Here is a 19,139-nt window from a genome sequence, read left to right as displayed (position 1 = left end):
CTATTAATTATAAGTAAGTATATAGTTACTGTCAAAAACATTCTATTTGCGTCGCATATAAACGTACATACGCCGTAAAGTTGTGACATTTTATTTTTGAGCAAAAAGTTCTGAGCTCAATCGTCCTTAGAAACTTTATACTTAGGTACTACAAAGGGAATTTTATTTGCTTCAGTTACAAGTAAAGGAAAGCTGCTGAAAAGGTCAAAGAGTTTTGTTATGTACATATGTTTTACAATATTTATGGTAGCATGTCTTCTGTAGGAATAAACACAATTGAACATGTGAAGTCTCAATTATTTCTCTATTTGACACATTTAACTACAATAATAGAACATTTTGATCCACCTTTGTTAATGAGAAAGCAAATATTTTCAATAACTGAGACGAGGCGTACTTATTCAACTTATACCGTAATTCCAAAACCTTTCGCCTATCGCATCACGCGTCGCTTGTCAATCGCAAGGAAAATTCATCCAGCGCAATGGAGGCTTCCGTTGAAGTGATTTATAGGGAAAATATTCGACAGGAGCTCGCCCAAACATGGCACAATCAAGGAAACACGCCTTTGTATGAAAAGTTGCTAGTAATTTTATATAACACACGCAAATCTAGGATTTGAATATTACGGTATTTCATTGTCGTTTTGGTTGATTAAATAATCTATCGGCTCCGGCTAAGCGAGCGGGGTCGTTGAACTGGAAGTTATTACTTACACTTTGTGTCCGGTAATTAATGGATAACCTTCTAACCACTGACAGCCCGCACCTTAGGCTGGTTCAGAAAATGGACTTATATAGATCTAGTAAAAGTTTTATGGTTTTCGCATGAATCTAGTATAACTGGATCGGTCATGAGGGGTGGGGGAAAATGACCGAACGGGATAGTCTTATGTATCTTTCAGTAGGAGTAGCAGAGAAAGCGCTGTTATTGTTTGTCCTTGTCATAGTTTCACTTTTCCACCGCTGCCACAACCGAGGTTGTGGCAAACAAATAAGTACGTGACATGTCATGTTTGTTCGTTGCTTGTTTAATTATCGTTGTTTTGTATGAAATTGTGCTTTCTCTTATTAAATTTAGTGATGGTTAGCGTTTTGAATCCTTGAACTTTGATAAAATACTGGTGAATTGTTCTGTAATCGGCTGTAATAGCCGCTCTGAGCAAAAATATGAGATCATAACCTTTCACACGTAAGTACGGTATTTTACACCTTCCTCTTAACGCAATATGTGAGAATAACATCGTAAAATTACGTTACACTCAAAGCAATGTAGAATCAAACGATTTCAATAAAAATATCACAAATATTTACGCAAATTAACAAAACATTACTTGTAAAATTATCCGCCCAAATTACGTAGGTAGGTAGGAGTCTGAGGTCAGCCATTTTTAAACTTCTTCTTAATTTAGCTGCATAACAATCATGTTAGGGATACCAGATGAAAATATCATAATTTTATGGGTAATTTTGACCTCGAAGTTTTTTCGTACTTCTAATTCCAAAAAATAAATAAACAAATGTTGTGAAGATTAAATGTGGTGTACATTAATTGGTGTGATTGCGATTTGTGATTTCTTTAAATTAAAACCCATAATACATTTTATTTTACGTTTTATTTACTAAACATATTTAGTTTTGTACCACCTGCGCGAATTATAGGAGGTATTTCATTGTTTATACGCCTAAAAAGAACGGCCCATTGACATTTTATTTAACAATTTTTTAATACCGTCAAACAAGCTAACTTTGCCTCCAGGGTAATCGCCCCAACGTGATATCAAATATTGGGGTAATTTTTACCAATATGGTATCCCCACGTTTATGACGTCATCTATGTCTATCCCTTACGGGCGCACGCGTATAGCTGGTCTATGTAATGCTAGGTCTATGGGTTTTCGAGATAATCGAATTATTGTTTTTTTTTTTTATTATTTTTTTGTTTTTTTTTTATAGCTAGCACCTAGTGCCATACTTCGCTTTAATTACCATCGAAGCCATATCTTTATTTTGTAAACGCAATAAAACAGAGTGATCAACTTTCTGAAAAATAGTGTATCTAATTAATACTGATTCTAAAATGATATAACACATGGTATTTACATCTTTACAAAAAATAAGGATATGGCTTAGCTTAGATACAGTATATTTCATACAATTTCAAGCTCTAAAATTAATAACTGACCCAATCTATTGGAATAGCTGTAACAACCATGTGATTAAATTAAACGGGAGCACCCAAGAACCTCGTAATTGCTATTGAGTAAGACGCACTTAATATAGTTCCTGTAGAGGTTATTAAGAAAACGTACCTGTAATTGTTTACAGCTCATGTACACCTGGCCGCCGCCCATGCGGTTTAATACCATCTCCCCGCACAACAACGGTAGCATCTCCTGCACGAGGGTATGGAGCTAAAGTACCTGTAGTTGCTTGTACTGCATTTCCAGGTCTTGCGCGTCCTTGCGCAGCTGCTCGTAGCTCATGCGCGCCTAGCCACCGCCCATGCGGTTTAATACCATCTCCCCGCGCAACAACGGTAGTCCTGCACAAGGGTATGGAGCTAAAGTACCTGTAGTTGCTTGATCTGCATCTCCAGGTCTTGCGCGTCCTTGCGCAGCTGCTCGTAGCTCATGCGCGCCTGGCCACCGCCCATGCGGTCTAGTAGCATCTCCCCGCGTAGCACCGGTGGCATCACCTCCTGTACACAATAATCATTCATATTTTATTACGGCATTGCTTATTGAAGGAGCTCCAAATAAACCAAAGTATGTCATTAATCTCATAATAACAATTATCCATTGATGTTGAATGTTGCTAGGTCTGTAAATTTAAACAGTACATAAGACATTATTAACCACAAGGTATATAGGTGATCCAATTACATTATGCACATCAGATTACCTATATTTAAATACAGATCACATAATAAATTATCTTGGGGGATCACATGTTATTAATCACCTATACATACAAAACAATCAAATTACCTAAACTAATTAGGATAATTTTATTATCCTCAACAAATTATCAAAGTTACTTGATTAATGTTTACATACCATACCTATTTACCTATTTTCTGACATATTCAACGCGAGTTTACACGTGTTTAACACATCATTCGACAGTGCTAAAAGCGTGACAATGTCAACTGTATTTAGCAGTTCAATTTGAATTTATTAGTTTTAGCTGACCCATAATATTTACATATAATAAGTAGTCAGTCAACTTAGTTCTGGAGCTAAGATCTAAAATTCATTGGTATACGAAGCCAAGACTATATATTTGGAAACGCGAGTTCAAAATTTACATTCAGTAAGTGAATTAACACATTTTGCAGTTTTATTTAGATTCGTAAAAACCAAATAAAAGTATATCTGACGTAAAGTTTCAATATTTGATAGCATTGTTGGTTTGTGGTTTGTTTGGTTACTGATTTATTCCAATGTGATATGTAAGTACCTACACTATTTCTTTATACTATCAATTGTATATTAGCATAAATAACAATGCGAATTTGTCATGCTGCGTTTCACATTATATAGGGTGAAAAAAATTAATGGCCTTAGGGAAACTTAAGTTAGCTCATTTTACTTAAAGGAAACATTCTTTTATTTTTAATAAGAAACAAAACTGCATTCAACGATTTTAAATTTGTATGCTTCAATTTCGCTTGTCTAAAAATATTCTTGAATACTAAATATTTGATTTTATGGATATTTCGTACGCCAGACGAGTGTAAGACCTAATGTTTCATGAAGAAATGTAGGTAGAATAAAATAGCGAGTGTTTATTTTTTGGTATTTTTAGTCGGTTCGATTCCCGGGCGAGACATGCCACTTTAAAAAAATCTTTGAATGCAGTTTTGTTTCTTTTTAAATATAAAAGACCTTTAAGTAAAATGAGCTAACTTAAGGTTTTAAGCCCCTTCCCCTTTAGGGCCCATTATTTTTTTCCACACTGTACCTACAGCGCTTTGTATTTTGACGTCAAAACCAAATTTTAATAACTTAAAACTTAGCAAATATTTGTCCCCTTCTAACAAACACAAATGACAAACAAGTACAAACGATTATCAAGGTCTTAATAAATTTAATAGGCTATTATGAATAAAGCCATTAAAGTCCACCCACGCTAAGTTTTCATTCCAAGTGCTGCGTCAAGTATCCTATGATTCCTATGGGGTATGTATTCAAACTAAGCGTGGTCGGAGTCTAATATACATTCTTGTTTATCGATAATTTCATGTCACCGTACATTTATTTACCTATTTACATTTATGGTTTTTTATTCAGCACGTATAGGTAATGTGATCCCGACTGGGCAAGAACGCTGTTTATTATCTCTTATGGTAGATCGGTTTGGATAAAAACAGGACGTTCTCACTTATCCCGAAAGGATCCGAGTAGCCGACCCCCGAGTGAATCTATTAGGACATTTAAATGGAATGGCCCGAAGATATATTGGGTCCAAATTGACCCCGTACTGTAGCTTCGGTGCGAATCTCTTTTAAGAAATGTCTCTATTTATAACAGTAAGCTTATATGTACCTACTATATATCCGCTTCTCCAGTTTTAAAATTAATTTATATAGTTACGTGGTAAATGAAGAGGTAGCAACCTCTTCATTTCCGATCAGAACGCCTTTATATATATTTTTTTGCATAATGAAGCATTTTAATGGTGTCCTTCTTTCTCATAACAAACATAGATTTAACCATAAGCGTCAAACATTGAACCAGTATAATATACATATATTTTATGTCAGTGCCGGCAAAATATCCTTTGTGTATAAAAGTAATTAGCATTGTAAAGCACAAAGCACCAACGATCAATTGTTAGAGGCATTCTATTGGCATAGCTAAGCGAACCTATTTTTTTGTTTGTTAAATAGGTACAGTCGCCATCAGATATATCGGAGCGGCAGAGGCTCTCACAAATATCTGAACACGCCTCTATTGTCAAGGCGTTAGAGTGCGTGTTCAGATATTTTTGAGCACCTTGGCCGCTCCGATATATCTGATGGCGACTGTACAATAGTTTAGATTTTTTTTAATTGGAATGGTATTGTAATATGGTCGTTAATGTTTCACAGCACGTCGAAATCATATAACAACCAAAATTTCATCATCATCATCATGTCACCCGATAGACGTCCACTGCTGGACAAAGGCCTAATTTATTGAAACTAAAATGGAATGAAACGAATTGTTGCGGAGCTTTGCGCAAATCCTCACAATAATGCACTAACATAATATTTCTTTACCTCCTAAATATTTACCTAAATTTATTTTAATATCCAATATCGAACTACATGTAGTACCTACGTACGTACATACATGCAGTGTAATATTAGGGTGAGACAGTTTTGGCCTGAATAAATCTGAATTCAACATTGTTCGGTCGCATATGGCATAGACGAGATATTAATATTTAATATTCCTACTAACTAATAGAACAATAGGGAACAAAGTTACAGTTTTAGTCTTGACTATCTTTTGCCCCTAACTTTTCCTGAGCAAATTCAGTTATCCTGATTTCCGTAGCAAAACATGTATTTTTTTTCTGAATCGATTAAACGGTTTAAGCATGCAAGGCATGTATTTATTTCAATATAGATTTTACTGCAGTTAGAAGTCTAGAATTCATGATAGTATTATGTAGATTGTAGATAATCCTTCCTCACAAATTGAAATACCGGCGATGTAATAGAGAAATTCAATTTCACCGTAAACCTTTTCATTCGCTACGGCGTTTGTTTCAGTTTTAAGTTAAAACATTAATTATTTCAGTTTTAAGTTAAAACTTTGATGAACTGTAGGTACGTTTTTTTTCCTTAGGGGATAAACTATTATCCTATGATTCAATTTCATTATACCTGTAGGAAGATTGATACTTTAATCCACGAACAAATAAGTCTGCTTTTATGTAGACATAATAAAGGTATTGTAGTATCACTAAAGCCAGAACGAAAATAAATAAATGTGATTGGACCGTAACGTAAGTATTTAATACAATGATGTGTCTGAAGCATAAAAACTCATTCTTACGAAAATTGATGCTATGATATAAAACAAAAGTTTCCTGACAATACACACAATACATTGACACAAGTTGAATATATTTTATAACTAAATCAAGTAAAATATATAGAAAATGAGCAATTTATCACAATAAATATGAAACTTAAACAATATATACAATATATAGGAATAGTAAAAAAACCGGCCAAGTGCGAGTCGGACTCACGCACCGAGGGTTCTGTACTTTTTAGTATTTGTTGTTATACCAGCAACAGAAATACATCATCTGTGAAAATTTCAACTGTCTAGCTATCACGGTTCATGATGTACAGCCGGGTGACAGACAGACGGACAGACGGACAGCGGAGTAATAGGGTCCCGTTATTACCCTTTGGGTACGGAACCCTAAAATATACAAGACCTCATTTTCAAAGTATTTTTTTTTTAACTTCCATAGGTATAGAAAAAAAAATGGGACCATTCGATTCCTTAAAAAAGTATTGTAAAGCAATAATATACATAAATGCAATATTTCCTTGTTTTCCATACATCAAAACGGCTTCCAAGCAATAGCGACGTTACATGGTGACGTCACGATGTATTGCCATTTTGTTAGAAGCGTTTCGTCAGAAAAGAGCGGGTGCCAGACTTTGACCATCGTTTGTGACTTTTGTATTGCTTTAAGACAATGGGTCCCATACAGACATTTGATCCTCAAAACAAACCTGATCGACTATTAATAAAAAAATGTCAAATACCCTATTAATAAAGTCATGCTTACATCTAAATCCAACGAGATATTCTAAATTCAATGATAAATCAATTCCTGACATCTGATAAGCGGAGAAGACTTCTCCGGAGGTCTTCTCCGAGACAACGGGGACAACGCCGTCCTCGAAACGTCGGAGGTGAATTTAAAACTTATTTTACGCGATTAAGTCCCGTCGTTGTGAATAATAATGAGTAAAAATCGTGAAAATTTAAATCAATGTTAAAATCATATCGTGAGCGATAGACGCGACTACAAATATCCCTGTATAGATCTGATCTTAATCCAACTCACCTCGCAAGATAAACAACACCCGAACTATAGTTTGTCTTTCTTGGTATGCGACCACGCGACAGTTCGCCTCCTGGGATTTAGATGCAGACCGCAGTTCAACTGGGACTAACTTTGTTGCATTATAAAGTTAACTCAAGTTGGGCGGGAACTTGATGTTTGCCAAGCAACTTGCTTCGAGGTACCGTAAAATGGGGTGAGTAGGAGCAAAACTGACATTTAAACCTCGATAACATTTTATTTTTACATATGCAAACTTAATGGTATAAGTATATAATAAGTGTTTCGGACGTTTGTATTTTAGTTTTTATTTTATTTTGGGTAGTTCCATTTCATAGCTTTGACGATAAACAGGAAAACCCACCTCACCCCGTAGTCCCTCGTAATGGGGGTGAGATGGGTTTTCATACAAAGGTGATTTTGGAAGATTGTTGGCTTTTTTTTTATTATTATGAGTATTACTATAGCTCTATTTTAAATTGGAATACATTATTTTTGTAGCAGTAGCCTTAAAAACCCATCTCACCCCCCATTTCAATCCTTCTCTCCCCATTCATAACCCAACTCTCCCCGCGAACCCTACTCACCCCATTTTACGGAATCGATTTTAAGGTTTTATGATCAACTGTATAGTTTACTTAATTAACGAAAATATTTAGTAATTGTGTAAGCGCCACTTGCATAATCCCACTAACCCGGGGTTAACCGGTTAAACTTGGAGTTACAATGGTTAACAGTACAATTTGACACTGGGTTAACGGTTTAACCGATTAACCCCGGGTTAGTAGTATGGTGCAAGTGGCGCTAAGAAGTGTTAAGTCTAAGACAAATTCGTGGCTCTAATTTGACAGGTGATGTCATGTAGACGTACGACTACGTATATTATGTGGTAAATCTGGTTGTGAAAAGTGGACGTTTGATACTTCAGCGACCATAAAACATATGGCGCCATAGACATAGTATATATGTAGGCATCTGGTAATAGGACAAACAAAGACAATTTCCTGATAATTCCCATTGGGACACGCGAACTGACAGCTGTTTAGATAGATAGAGCTTATGCACGTGTTACTAGATCCGAATCTTTTCAATGTTAGGTATATTGGTCGAGGCAGAATGTTTACGTAGCGACTAGTGACACACTCAATATTGCGGCTTCTTCTAGTTCTCTTTTGTTTTATTTTAGCTTTATAATATTATACATACGTATACACGTATTAAATTTTCGAATGGTTAATCAAGAACTCAAAAAGACATACTAAACCTTGGCTCTCCGTCATCTTATGACTGAACTAGGGTTTGCTCCCGGTACTGAGTTGGTATGGCGAGAACCGGGAATTCCCGGGAATTCCCTAGACTGAACGTCAACAATACCGCGGCAGGGATCAGTGATCAAGTATTTTTACAGACGTTACAGTGTTTAAGTATAGGTCTATCCTTCTGACGTTCCAGACTCAGACCTGACGCAGTGAATCTATCTTAAATTGAAGTGAATCTGTATGCGATTATACTTCTACTATTGCGGGCTTAAATTCAACGTGGCAAAAAAAGTTCATAAAACGTTGACAGTATCGTTATGGGTTCTAAAACTTATTTTACATGCCATATCTATAACACGAGAGCCACAAAACGCACGCCCAGAGAGTCAGGATAGCGTGCACTACTGACGCCACAAATGTTTGTCGGTTGGCGAGTGTTCACGCTCGTGACGCTCAGAGCGTGCGTTCAGTGGTCGAGGCATAAGGATTTAAGCAATTACCGCAGCAACGTCGAGTGGCGGGTCATCAGGTTCAGGCGGGTACGGCGGCATGAACTCGCGGCGCGGTGGGCGCGCCGGCGGCTGTGGAGTCAGCAGCGCGCGCGCCAGGTGCGCGAGGTCCGCTGTACTCGACACCGCACGCGCTTGCGCGCAGAGCGACTCGTAGCGTCGGAGCTGCTGGTTCGACTGCGCAGAAAGAAAGAAAGAAAGTTAGTTGTTAGGCGGTTATCACACCTGATGGAATACGAATCGCATACAGTGTGATAACCGCCTTCCGGTGAATACCATGACAAAATGATGTATCATAATATTCAGAATGAACAGGAAAACTGTATGAATTACCTACCTGTAATAAACTAGCTATTATTGCTCCGTCGTATTGATATTCGGTCGTTCATTATTTTCTCAATTCCTTTTTCCTTATTGTTATGTTCCTAAAATCTTCAACGTTTGATTGTTATTGCGATTCTCGTCACATGTGTAAAGGATACCCACGCACACACACACATAAGTGATATTCTTGTATGGACTATATTTAAGGGGCTCCCTGGTCCCAATGTAATGGCATTTTCTTTAAAAGAACCAGTTATTTCATCGTAGAGGTCCGGAACAATAAGATATCAATAAATATGTAATTAAATAACCAGCATCTTAAAAAATAAAATAGGCATTTTTTTTAAATCCAATTGTGTAAAGTACGATAAATATAAATGTAGTAGTACCTGTAGTAACGACGCAGCAAAATAAAATCAAAAGTATTTAAAATACCGGTAAAAAAAGACCACGGTCGGTTTGTCATTGCATTTTTCGCAATCCGCGTCATATTTCGACAGGGCTTATATATCTTACCTTATCCGTGATAATCCCCCCTTCGATACAAAAAGCCTCGCTGACTGCCGCGGTCACGTCCGTCAATATTTCTTCCAGGTCCTGAAATATAAACCATATCTTTAAACCACGGCTGTTGCAGTCATATTAACAAAAGCGATCATAAACTTAAGAAACGTAAGAATAGAATCCACTATTTTATTTCCCATGAGAATTAACATAATACGAAATAAATACGAAACGTAATATAAAATTTCAACTTATTTATGAATTAAATAAATACCTATAGTAAATACATATCTACTACTAACTAGAATACGATAAAATAGAAAATTTCTCAGTAAATAAAATGTACATTATGAATTTCGCCGAATCTTAAATTGTAATTAAGGGTGTTTACTGTTTATAAAAGTCCAACAGGCTATTCTAACGTATGCGGAGTGAAATCTGGACAAAGTTTTGAAAATGTAAAAAGTAAACAAAAAACTAAACTGAAATTATATCCAACTGCTAGTTTAAAGTATGTATCTGTCAATTAATCCGGTAAGTTTCATGGGCATTGGATTATTTCTCTTGAAATTGTGGTCAATCTAGAAGAACACCATCGCGGAACTGTATGTAATTTCTCCAGTACTATTTCCCTATGGCCGAAAGAGAAGATAGTGGAACATTTTGTGGAAGCGAGTTAGAAGTAACAATATGTTTATAATATTTTTACATCCTTGTTCTTTAAAAAAAAAACTACGGCTATAAAGTCTGGTTCAGGTAAATCTTCCAGCATTAGCCAGTTTCCTGGGAGAGATCGATTGAAGAAAATGACGGCCCGCTGAGTCACAAAATCTTACAGAGAGGGCATGAGATTATTCAAATGTGGCAGTAAAACTGTTTAAAAAATATCTTGAAGATATGGGCATCGGCAAACATCCAAGAAAAGTTAAGGTCACCGTATCCGAAAATAAAAATAAATAACTGAAAATGTGGGTACGTCATACCGACCAAAATGTGTACAAAACAGCTGTTTTTGCGTAATGGGATTTTTGGGGGACTAATCATATGTCACTTAAAATGGAAATGTATGGCAAGGTAACTATTATTTTGAGAACACCAATGGTCCAACGGAGGAGAATGTGAAATATGTCGAGCATACGAAGTTTCCTAAAAAAGTTTTCCTAAGGAGATGAAATTTTAACTAAAAAAACTGCCAACATGTGTGTTTTCGACACCGATGACTTTAAAGTACCACAATTTCCGTTAAAATCTCGCATTTGAGTAAACTTTTTCTTGCATTTAACGTTGTTAAATACATTATTAAAATACATGAAAATTTATGAAAAGTAACCACGTTGTTTTATTTAATACGACATTGAATTTTGTCCAGATTTCACTCCGCATACGTTACCAGTAAAGATAAAATTAAATTAAGGTTACATTGTATATTAACTTCAGATATTCCTAAAATGTCATTACTAAAACAATTATACATGGTATTTTTTTAACATCTGTTTTTCGCATTCATTTACGAGGATACATTAGTGGTCTGTTTTCCATATAAACGTTCTCGACATTTTCCTCTCTGGATTTTGGCCCTAGATGAATATTTTTTTTATGAGTCAATATTACCAGTATGACGTGTCTGTATGTTTTACTTTTTTGATATTCTTGTTTTTATAAGAACTAGGTTACTTCAAACAGCGTTAAGAACGGCCAAATTAATGCGCCGTAAACAGACGCCTAGCATACAAAATCGGCAACAATAAACGCAAAAATCAATCAATCAATCAAACTGTTGGACAGATAATTTCTTTGTCTTTTCCGTTCCCAAAATATCTTTACGATTGGTTAAGTCTTGGAGGAGGAAAATGTCGAGAACGAAACCTCGATTTCTGAGATTCTTACGCAGGATTTTTCGCCTGCAGTTGTCCTTATCGCACTAATATTAGGAGCCGTCCTCGTCAGCGCGACGAAGATAATGACCTAAAATTCTCTAATTCAAGAAGGAGTTCAGCTGGTATATCCTCTTAATGCTAGGTAGTATGGAAATTTAGTTTTATTATGAATATGTATTTTATGTTATATCTCTAGCACAACTCAACAGGCAGTTTAATTAAAACCAGACTTAGTACGGATGCTCGTTGAACAAGTCTCATGAATGGCAGGATTCCAATTTTAGGGCTGCCCACTCGATGCACTAATAATATATTGTAGACGAAATATAGCTAATGAACATCCGAATGTATGAGTATTTACGTGAAAATCGAGCTGTAGCTTGAATATAAGCTACAGCTCGATTTTCACGTAAATACTTACATATATATGTAGCAATGTCTGTGTACGTACATTGTGAACATATTTCGATACAATAGTTTATGCGAAAATTTAATCAGTATGTTATGAGGTACCTTAACTGTGTTTAATCAGTGTTTTTCAGGAAATCCTTTTTGCTTTTGAAATAATGTCACAACAAATAATTATTGTAGTATTTATTTACACAAATCTTTCTTGAGGGCATTAATGACACTTACTTTCAAAGAATTTATGACATTTCTTGGGCTCAGTAAGACTCTTTCGAACTATCCGAGGAGCTTGTCATGATAGTTGGTTATAAAACCAAAGCAATGGTTAAGCGAGAGAGGATCACAGGTAGGGCGTTTGTGCGACAGGTTTTAAGAAATGTGTATTCGATTCGGCTAGGTGTAATAGCCAAAGACTTAGCCGAATCGAAAACACAAGGGATTAAAATATCGGATCATAAGTCAGTTATAACTTTGTTTACGCGACTTCTGTATTATTTACCCGAAAACAGTGCAAAACGTCCCGCGGGCTCCAGAGCGCCATTTGACTTATTTAGCTGGTTATATTTACCCAACTCCTTTCTATTTCTGTTATCTAAGCGAATATATAACTGTTCGAGTGTCACGGGAATTGCAGCCCTAATCGACCTCGTTTCGTTTGAGGCTTGGTTTAATTTCGGTCCGTAGACAGCCAAGTACTAGGCGAAAACGTCGTATAGGCGAAGGGCGATGATTTGTCATGTGCCTTTTTGCTTTGTGATTGGAAGATAGCCGTCCGTCTAGGCAAAGTTGGATGGGAACTACACAAAAGCAGGGAGTTTACCAACTTAGATTGAATACTCGTTCCCGAATTGCAGTAGAATGTTGCGACAGCTACGTCTCAATTGATTGATTAATGAACGGAAATCGAATTGTGACTGGAGTTTTACGACTATTTGAGTTTTGAAATTGATGCTATTACACTTTTGATTACACACCGATCAACCTCAATTGGATAGAAAATTGTCACTCATAATATTTTCAATATCACCCTAAATTACGATGGCAGAAACGTTTCTGAATTTAATTGATTGTTACCCGCGCATGAAAATGATATTGCTGGTTAATACTGCTAGGTATTATCAACATTGGGCTGGAATTCTCTCATTCGTTCATTTCGTTTATCATTCCTTCATTTGTAAGTATGAACAATCGTATGATTCGGAATATTTTTATTTACAATAAAAAATTAAAATGCCAGAGGAATACCTAAGGGAAACTATGTATTATGTATTAGGCAAAACGTACCGGGCGTTGACTTGCTGGTTTCGACTTTCGAATCCTCAGAATGTATGTACCCGTGTGTTCAATGTTCATAGCACTTTTAATAAAATGAATATGTGTGTCTAATAATAATATATTGATTTCTAACTAAAAGGAGCTAACATTTGTAAGGTAAAAGTTCATAGTTTGGAGTACCACGTAGCAAGTTCGTTCTATATGTAATCACCCTCTAGGGTATATTATGCTTCTGAGTGAATTTCAATGTTTAATAAAAACTGTCCCTTAATGGTAATTTATCTATGTTTCAGACATAATTACTCATGAATTATTGAGTCGATCCCATTCTGAGTACAATTTAGGTAAAGAGGTATCATTAAATATCATTGAGTATTAATATCCAATTGTTACGACAGTTTTAAATAAATACAAACCTGTATTTTATGGATTTAATCTTTATTCCCCAAAACATATTGAACGAGACAATTTTTACCAAACAATCCGGGTGCAACATAGACAAGAATGTAAGACATTTAGTAACCTATAAATGAAAGCAAGTTAAAAAAACCGGCCAAGTGCGAGTTGGACTCGCGCACGAAGGGTTCCGTACCATTACGGAAAAAACAGCAAAAAAATCACGTTTGTTGTATGGGAGCTCCATTTAAATATTTATATTATTCTGTTTTTAGTATTTGTTGTTATAGCGGCAACAGAAATACATCATCTGTGAAAATTTCAACTGTCTAGCTATCACGGTTCATGAGATACAGCCTGGTGACAGACAGACGGACAGACGGACGGACAGACGGACGGACAGGGACAGACGGACAGATGGACAGCGGAGTCTTAGTAATAGGGTCCCGTTTTTACCCTTTGGGTACGGAACCCTAAAAAGCACTACTCAGAATAGCTCAAAACAAATCCTTGAGTGTGTTTTATGTTTTAATAGAGAAAACACTTTAAATGTGACTTGTCATGGTTCGTAAAATATATTTGCCCAATTAGATGCCCAATATTATTTCGTCTTTTCTGATATGTATTGCTACCAGACTTGCTAGCATGAGTTGCGTTCTCGCGCGCGACTCCATACATCTAGCGCGACTTCAAGTATGGACTCGCGAGCGAGAACATAACTCACGCTAGACAGTCTGATGGCTAGAAATACAATTATATAGGTGCTACTCATATTCACAGGGTTGCATTGTAATTTAATAAAACATGTTCAAGTTTTTAGACCAATTCGAGTTTTAGTTATTAGATCTGTTTCTAATATGATACTGATCTGTCAGTATCAAAAGTGACGTTTTTGGTTGAAGAAATGTCATTTTTGACACTGATAGATCAGTATCTTATTAAAAACAGTTCGAATAACTAAAACTTGAATTGGCCTGATAGTGATAAGTGAAGGTTTCAAAGCATTGGAATACATAGTCGTTTTTGTAATCTTTTCAATACAATTAACATCATGGACAAAAAACAACTTTTTTCTTTCAGTGTGAAACACAAACGTAAATCTGTTTTAGCTCCGAAACCCTACAAGTTGGAGGACAAGAAACCCTAAGGTAAATATAATATTACGCGACAATTTATCAAAAGCCAGTAAAAGCCTTGATGGTCTAAAAGCCGTTAATTTGACAGGTTGATATTAAAAAGCCACTCTACTTATCGAAGAGAATTCCCACCACTTTGTGATTGATATTATTATTTTATTTCCCCCTCACTCAAGCGATACAAAGCTGTGAAATAAATAAACTTGACGTTTCCATGTGGAAAATTGTAATGTATCTTGATCATTTAGATTTTTTTTTAATATAGAATATAAATAAACACTGTAATGGCAAGTTTTATTTTTCAATACAGTATTAATAAAGAATAATTGAAACTTTTATTTATTTTGATGTTAAGAATTTCAACTTCCCATACAAACGTAGTTACGGTCTCATTTTAAGACGACTAGCTAGATTGCTGTGAAACTAGATGCCTGTAATTAAAATAGTTTATGTAGTTTCAGATACCATAGTTAAAAAATACAGCGTTTTTAAATTATTCATACAAAACTTGTTTTTGGTTTATTTCGTTTGTTTTATAAGCTGACTCTATATAAACGAATTACAGGCATAGATCTATATTCCTCATGTCATTGTATGTGCAAAGTTTCATTACAATCCAACAAGTAGTTTTAAAATGCGAACGAAACTCCGTTTGTGTGGGAAGGTGAAATTCGGCCGAGCTTGCCGGGGACTCTTAAAATGATATCTAAATGATGTCATTCGCGCATGCATTTCACTCGTACTTGTTCGTACATCAATTGGCCTTAGATAGACCTCACCAGAATTGTAAGCAGCGTATATGCAGTGAAGTGTTTTATGCGTGGCGTTTTCGTCACATATATAATTAGTTGCATATAAACGATGCATTATCTTTTAGAACATCAGTGTGGACGATCATTAAAACTTGTCTAGCAGTCTCAACAAGCAATCGATCTTTATTATGCTATTGACCATTAAAACATTTAGGCTTCTTTTTATATTATGTGATGGAGAGGCAGCTATGCTCATTTCAAACTTACATTGTGATAATATAAATGATGTAGCTAATTTTGTTAGTACTTACCATCCGCCCGCGCCTTGCTCGCGCCAATACACATTGTTTATGTACGAACAAAATTACGCACGAATGATTACATTGTTTTAACATCAGAATGTAACTTTGTTCAATGTTGAGACTATATTTTTATTTTATTTATTTATTTTATTTATTGATGCAAAAAATTACACAGCATTACAGCAATATAACGTGTATTACATTATTTATGCATATAAAGGAATATTGACAGCTGTTACCTGTAATATAGTAGGCAGCGTGTACTTGTGGTACTGTTCCAGCATGGCATTGGTGGCTGTCAGCTGCTGGACGTAAGTGTTGTGGGAGTCGTAGTACGTGGCCAACGCGCTCGGGCTCGGGCTGTTGCAGTAATGCACGAACGCGGCGCGGTAGTCCTGTCGGCTCTGTGAAAATTGTTGGGTAAAGTTAGATTGAAACGAGTGTTTTAATGCATTTAAACAGTGAGAAATTAGGATGTAAAGCAAAATATCTGAAAAATTTGCAGGAAAAACTAATTCACGGGGCATCATAATTTATTTTGATAAAAGTTGTCATTGATCAAATAATCACTATATTTTACTTTTAGCAGGGCGGCGGAACAGGTTTTACGGTTTTCGTTCATGTCATCTCAGATATGGGAGATTTTTTTTCTTACTGTAGCAATATGGGTACCAAATAAAAGCTAGTGAAACGACCATTTCAAAAATATATGTAAACAGTCGGGTTTTTTGTTTGTTTTAATAATAGTTCCAGTTTAATGTAACAGAAATTATACTTAGTGTTTTTCAACTTGATGTACTTTTCTTATGTTTTGATATATCTGGTTAATTATTCTTAGACATTATATAGAGAAAGAGGATATTCACAGTCATTTGGTATAAAACTTGGAATAATCCATTCAGTCATTTTCAATTTAGAGCAGTTCAAAGACAACCTGCCGATTGTGAAATTTTTGAACGTTTGCTAATAATTTGTTATACCAAGTAGTGAAAATGGTACAGTGTGTTATATATTTGTGATCTACTCACAGAGCCCTTTCATTTGGTACGCCACATGGTATGTTTAAAAGAAAAAACCTAAAAACTTTGTACCTACTGCCTACTTTATGACGTCACAGCAACTACCCCCACCACTTTCGTGCTTGTCATCTCATATATTTTTGTTCAGGACATCAAACTCAATGTATGGATACCATATTCACTCATATGTGAAATAACAAATAACATGAGCGAAAATCAATTTCTAGAACTTTTCGAGAAAACAGGCCAGGCCACTATTTGCCAGTTTGCAATTACGAGGTAACCGTAAAAAAATATTGTACTGTTACTAAACATTTCAAATTTCCCAGTTTCAGCTCCTCCAAGTCCTATGCCAAAGAGTGCTGGAAAAATGAGTTACATATTTTTTAAAATACGATACCCATGTGTCAATTTCTCACTAGGTAATAAAAAGTTTATGTAAAAAAACGCATGGTATATAATATGATACAATCGCAATTTAATTAATAGCATGAAAAACAGTTACTTCCGATATATTAAAATTTGTATCATGAAAAAAATAACTCGATTTGCATCAATATCAAAATTATTCTTCTCATATATAATAAATATGTGATATAGTATTAACACACATCATGTCATAATACACTGTGTAGACTATTTACCCGACTCACGTGTTCGCAACATAGTATTTGGCAAAACACACGAGGCGTGCTCGTCCACTCTGTTTTAATGTTTCCATGTGTTCAAGAGCAGTAAAATGACGTTTACGTGAAATTTTAATTACTATTTTCGTCAGAATTACGGTCAATTTGAATTAATAGACCGAGACACATAAAATCGTTTATTGGTCACAGCCGTCCTGTTTTACAATGTATTAACACCCCTATGAAAATCTTATTTGTTTGTGAACTGTTCGGTTTCGTTTTGTTGTCAATAATAGTTTTATTGCGTGTTCCGTTTCAAAATAAATTATAGTGCGAAATAATGATTCAAACTTTAATTATTTAGCTATCCTATCATTTGCTTGCATGCATTTGCTTTGCAAAATTAATAGAGAAAAAAAAAGCTTATATTATATCTGTTTACGACATTTACTTCTGTCTGACAGTAAACAACAGTAGTTGCTAAGTTACAACTTCCAGGGTGACTATTTGCCATTCACAGTACAATAGAATCTAAGTAGCGAATGTTCTTTCACATTTAGAATATCGAATATTCTAGATAAACATATATAATAATGACAAAAGACTGAACTGTAACTACTAGAATTAAAGTAGAATTTTACTAACGTACATAGAGCCAGACCAAGAAAAGCCTGCAACGATTTTGATAACATACGCAGTGTAAGTGTTATTTTAAACGTCGAACTTCTATGAAATTATGACGTACAAATGTACGTCATAATTTCGTGTGTGTGACGTACTCTACCCATTATTCTTTATGTATTTTGACTGATTCTATTTGAATTTGTCAGAAGCCCACCGTATTTTAGGTTAATAAGGTCTACTGTCCTTAAAATTTTGTATAAAATTATAAGCAAATATCAGCCATAATGATTATAATGAATTAAGTATTGTATCCGCCATATTCAAAAACAAAAAGTCGTATGCTTATTTTAAAGAATATGAACTCTAGGAATAAAGTAGAATTTTACAAAATCTGTAATGCATCACGCGACATGCTAAAGACATACTAAAAAATTTGGGGCGATAGAATAAAAGTTTTACTTTAATTAAACTTTCCGTCTAGTCTAAAATCTTTATTAAATAACAAAAGTTGTCATAAACTAGTATCAAAATGTAAATCGTAAAACAATAAATTCTGATTTGATTTGGTAGCAAAATTTGTGTACAAGTAAATCCTTCGATGGTAACAGGTTCGATTTGTTGGAAAATCCCGTGCATGCGGAATAGAATTTAGTGAAAAATAGAGCACCAGCCTGAGCCCCAAAGCTAAGGACGACCTCTCACAGATACCGCACTATGACGCGTTTACGAAGATTTGCGATGAACACACTTTTGAGCTGTTTCATTTAACCGGTTCGTTCGGTGCGGATGGCACGCCTATCGTATCATGAAACAATTGTTCGCCCGCCACAGCCAAAAGTTTTTGAAAATGGAACACGCAACGAATCGGTTAATAGAGTTTATCTAAGCTATCGTGCCCCAACTTGACATAATTAATGATATTGTCACACTTTATCATTGCAAATGCCATGCATAGTTAGCTTGGTCCACCTCTATGATGTTAGCTGCATTAACCAATGTTTTGGTATAAATTTAAACTTTATTGAGTTGTTACGCTCTCGTGTTAA

At 35.3% G+C, this 19,139-nt stretch overlaps 1 protein-coding gene across 3 annotated transcripts in view; it reads right to left on the bottom strand.

Moving 5' to 3' along the window:
- Window positions 1-19,139, bottom strand: part of LOC134743081 (uncharacterized) — a 222,626-nt gene that overhangs the window by 68,877 nt on the left and 134,610 nt on the right. For all 3 annotated transcript variants that reach the window (XM_063676391.1, XM_063676390.1, XM_063676389.1), the window contains exons 6-9: window positions 16,064-16,228; window positions 9,691-9,771; window positions 8,842-9,027; window positions 2,572-2,700 (exon numbers count right to left, since the gene is read on the bottom strand). In XM_063676391.1, the coding sequence (XP_063532461.1) occupies window positions 2,572-2,700; window positions 8,842-9,027; window positions 9,691-9,771; window positions 16,064-16,228 (561 nt within the window). The remainder of the gene's footprint in view (window positions 1-2,571; window positions 2,701-8,841; window positions 9,028-9,690; window positions 9,772-16,063; window positions 16,229-19,139) is intronic.

Source organism: Cydia strobilella, chromosome 7 (genome assembly GCF_947568885.1).
Source record: "Cydia strobilella chromosome 7, ilCydStro3.1, whole genome shotgun sequence".
NCBI lineage: Eukaryota > Metazoa > Arthropoda > Insecta > Lepidoptera > Tortricidae > Cydia > Cydia strobilella.
The sequence above is the reverse complement of the archived record's forward strand: the minus strand, read 5'-3'. Positions and strand labels throughout refer to the sequence as shown.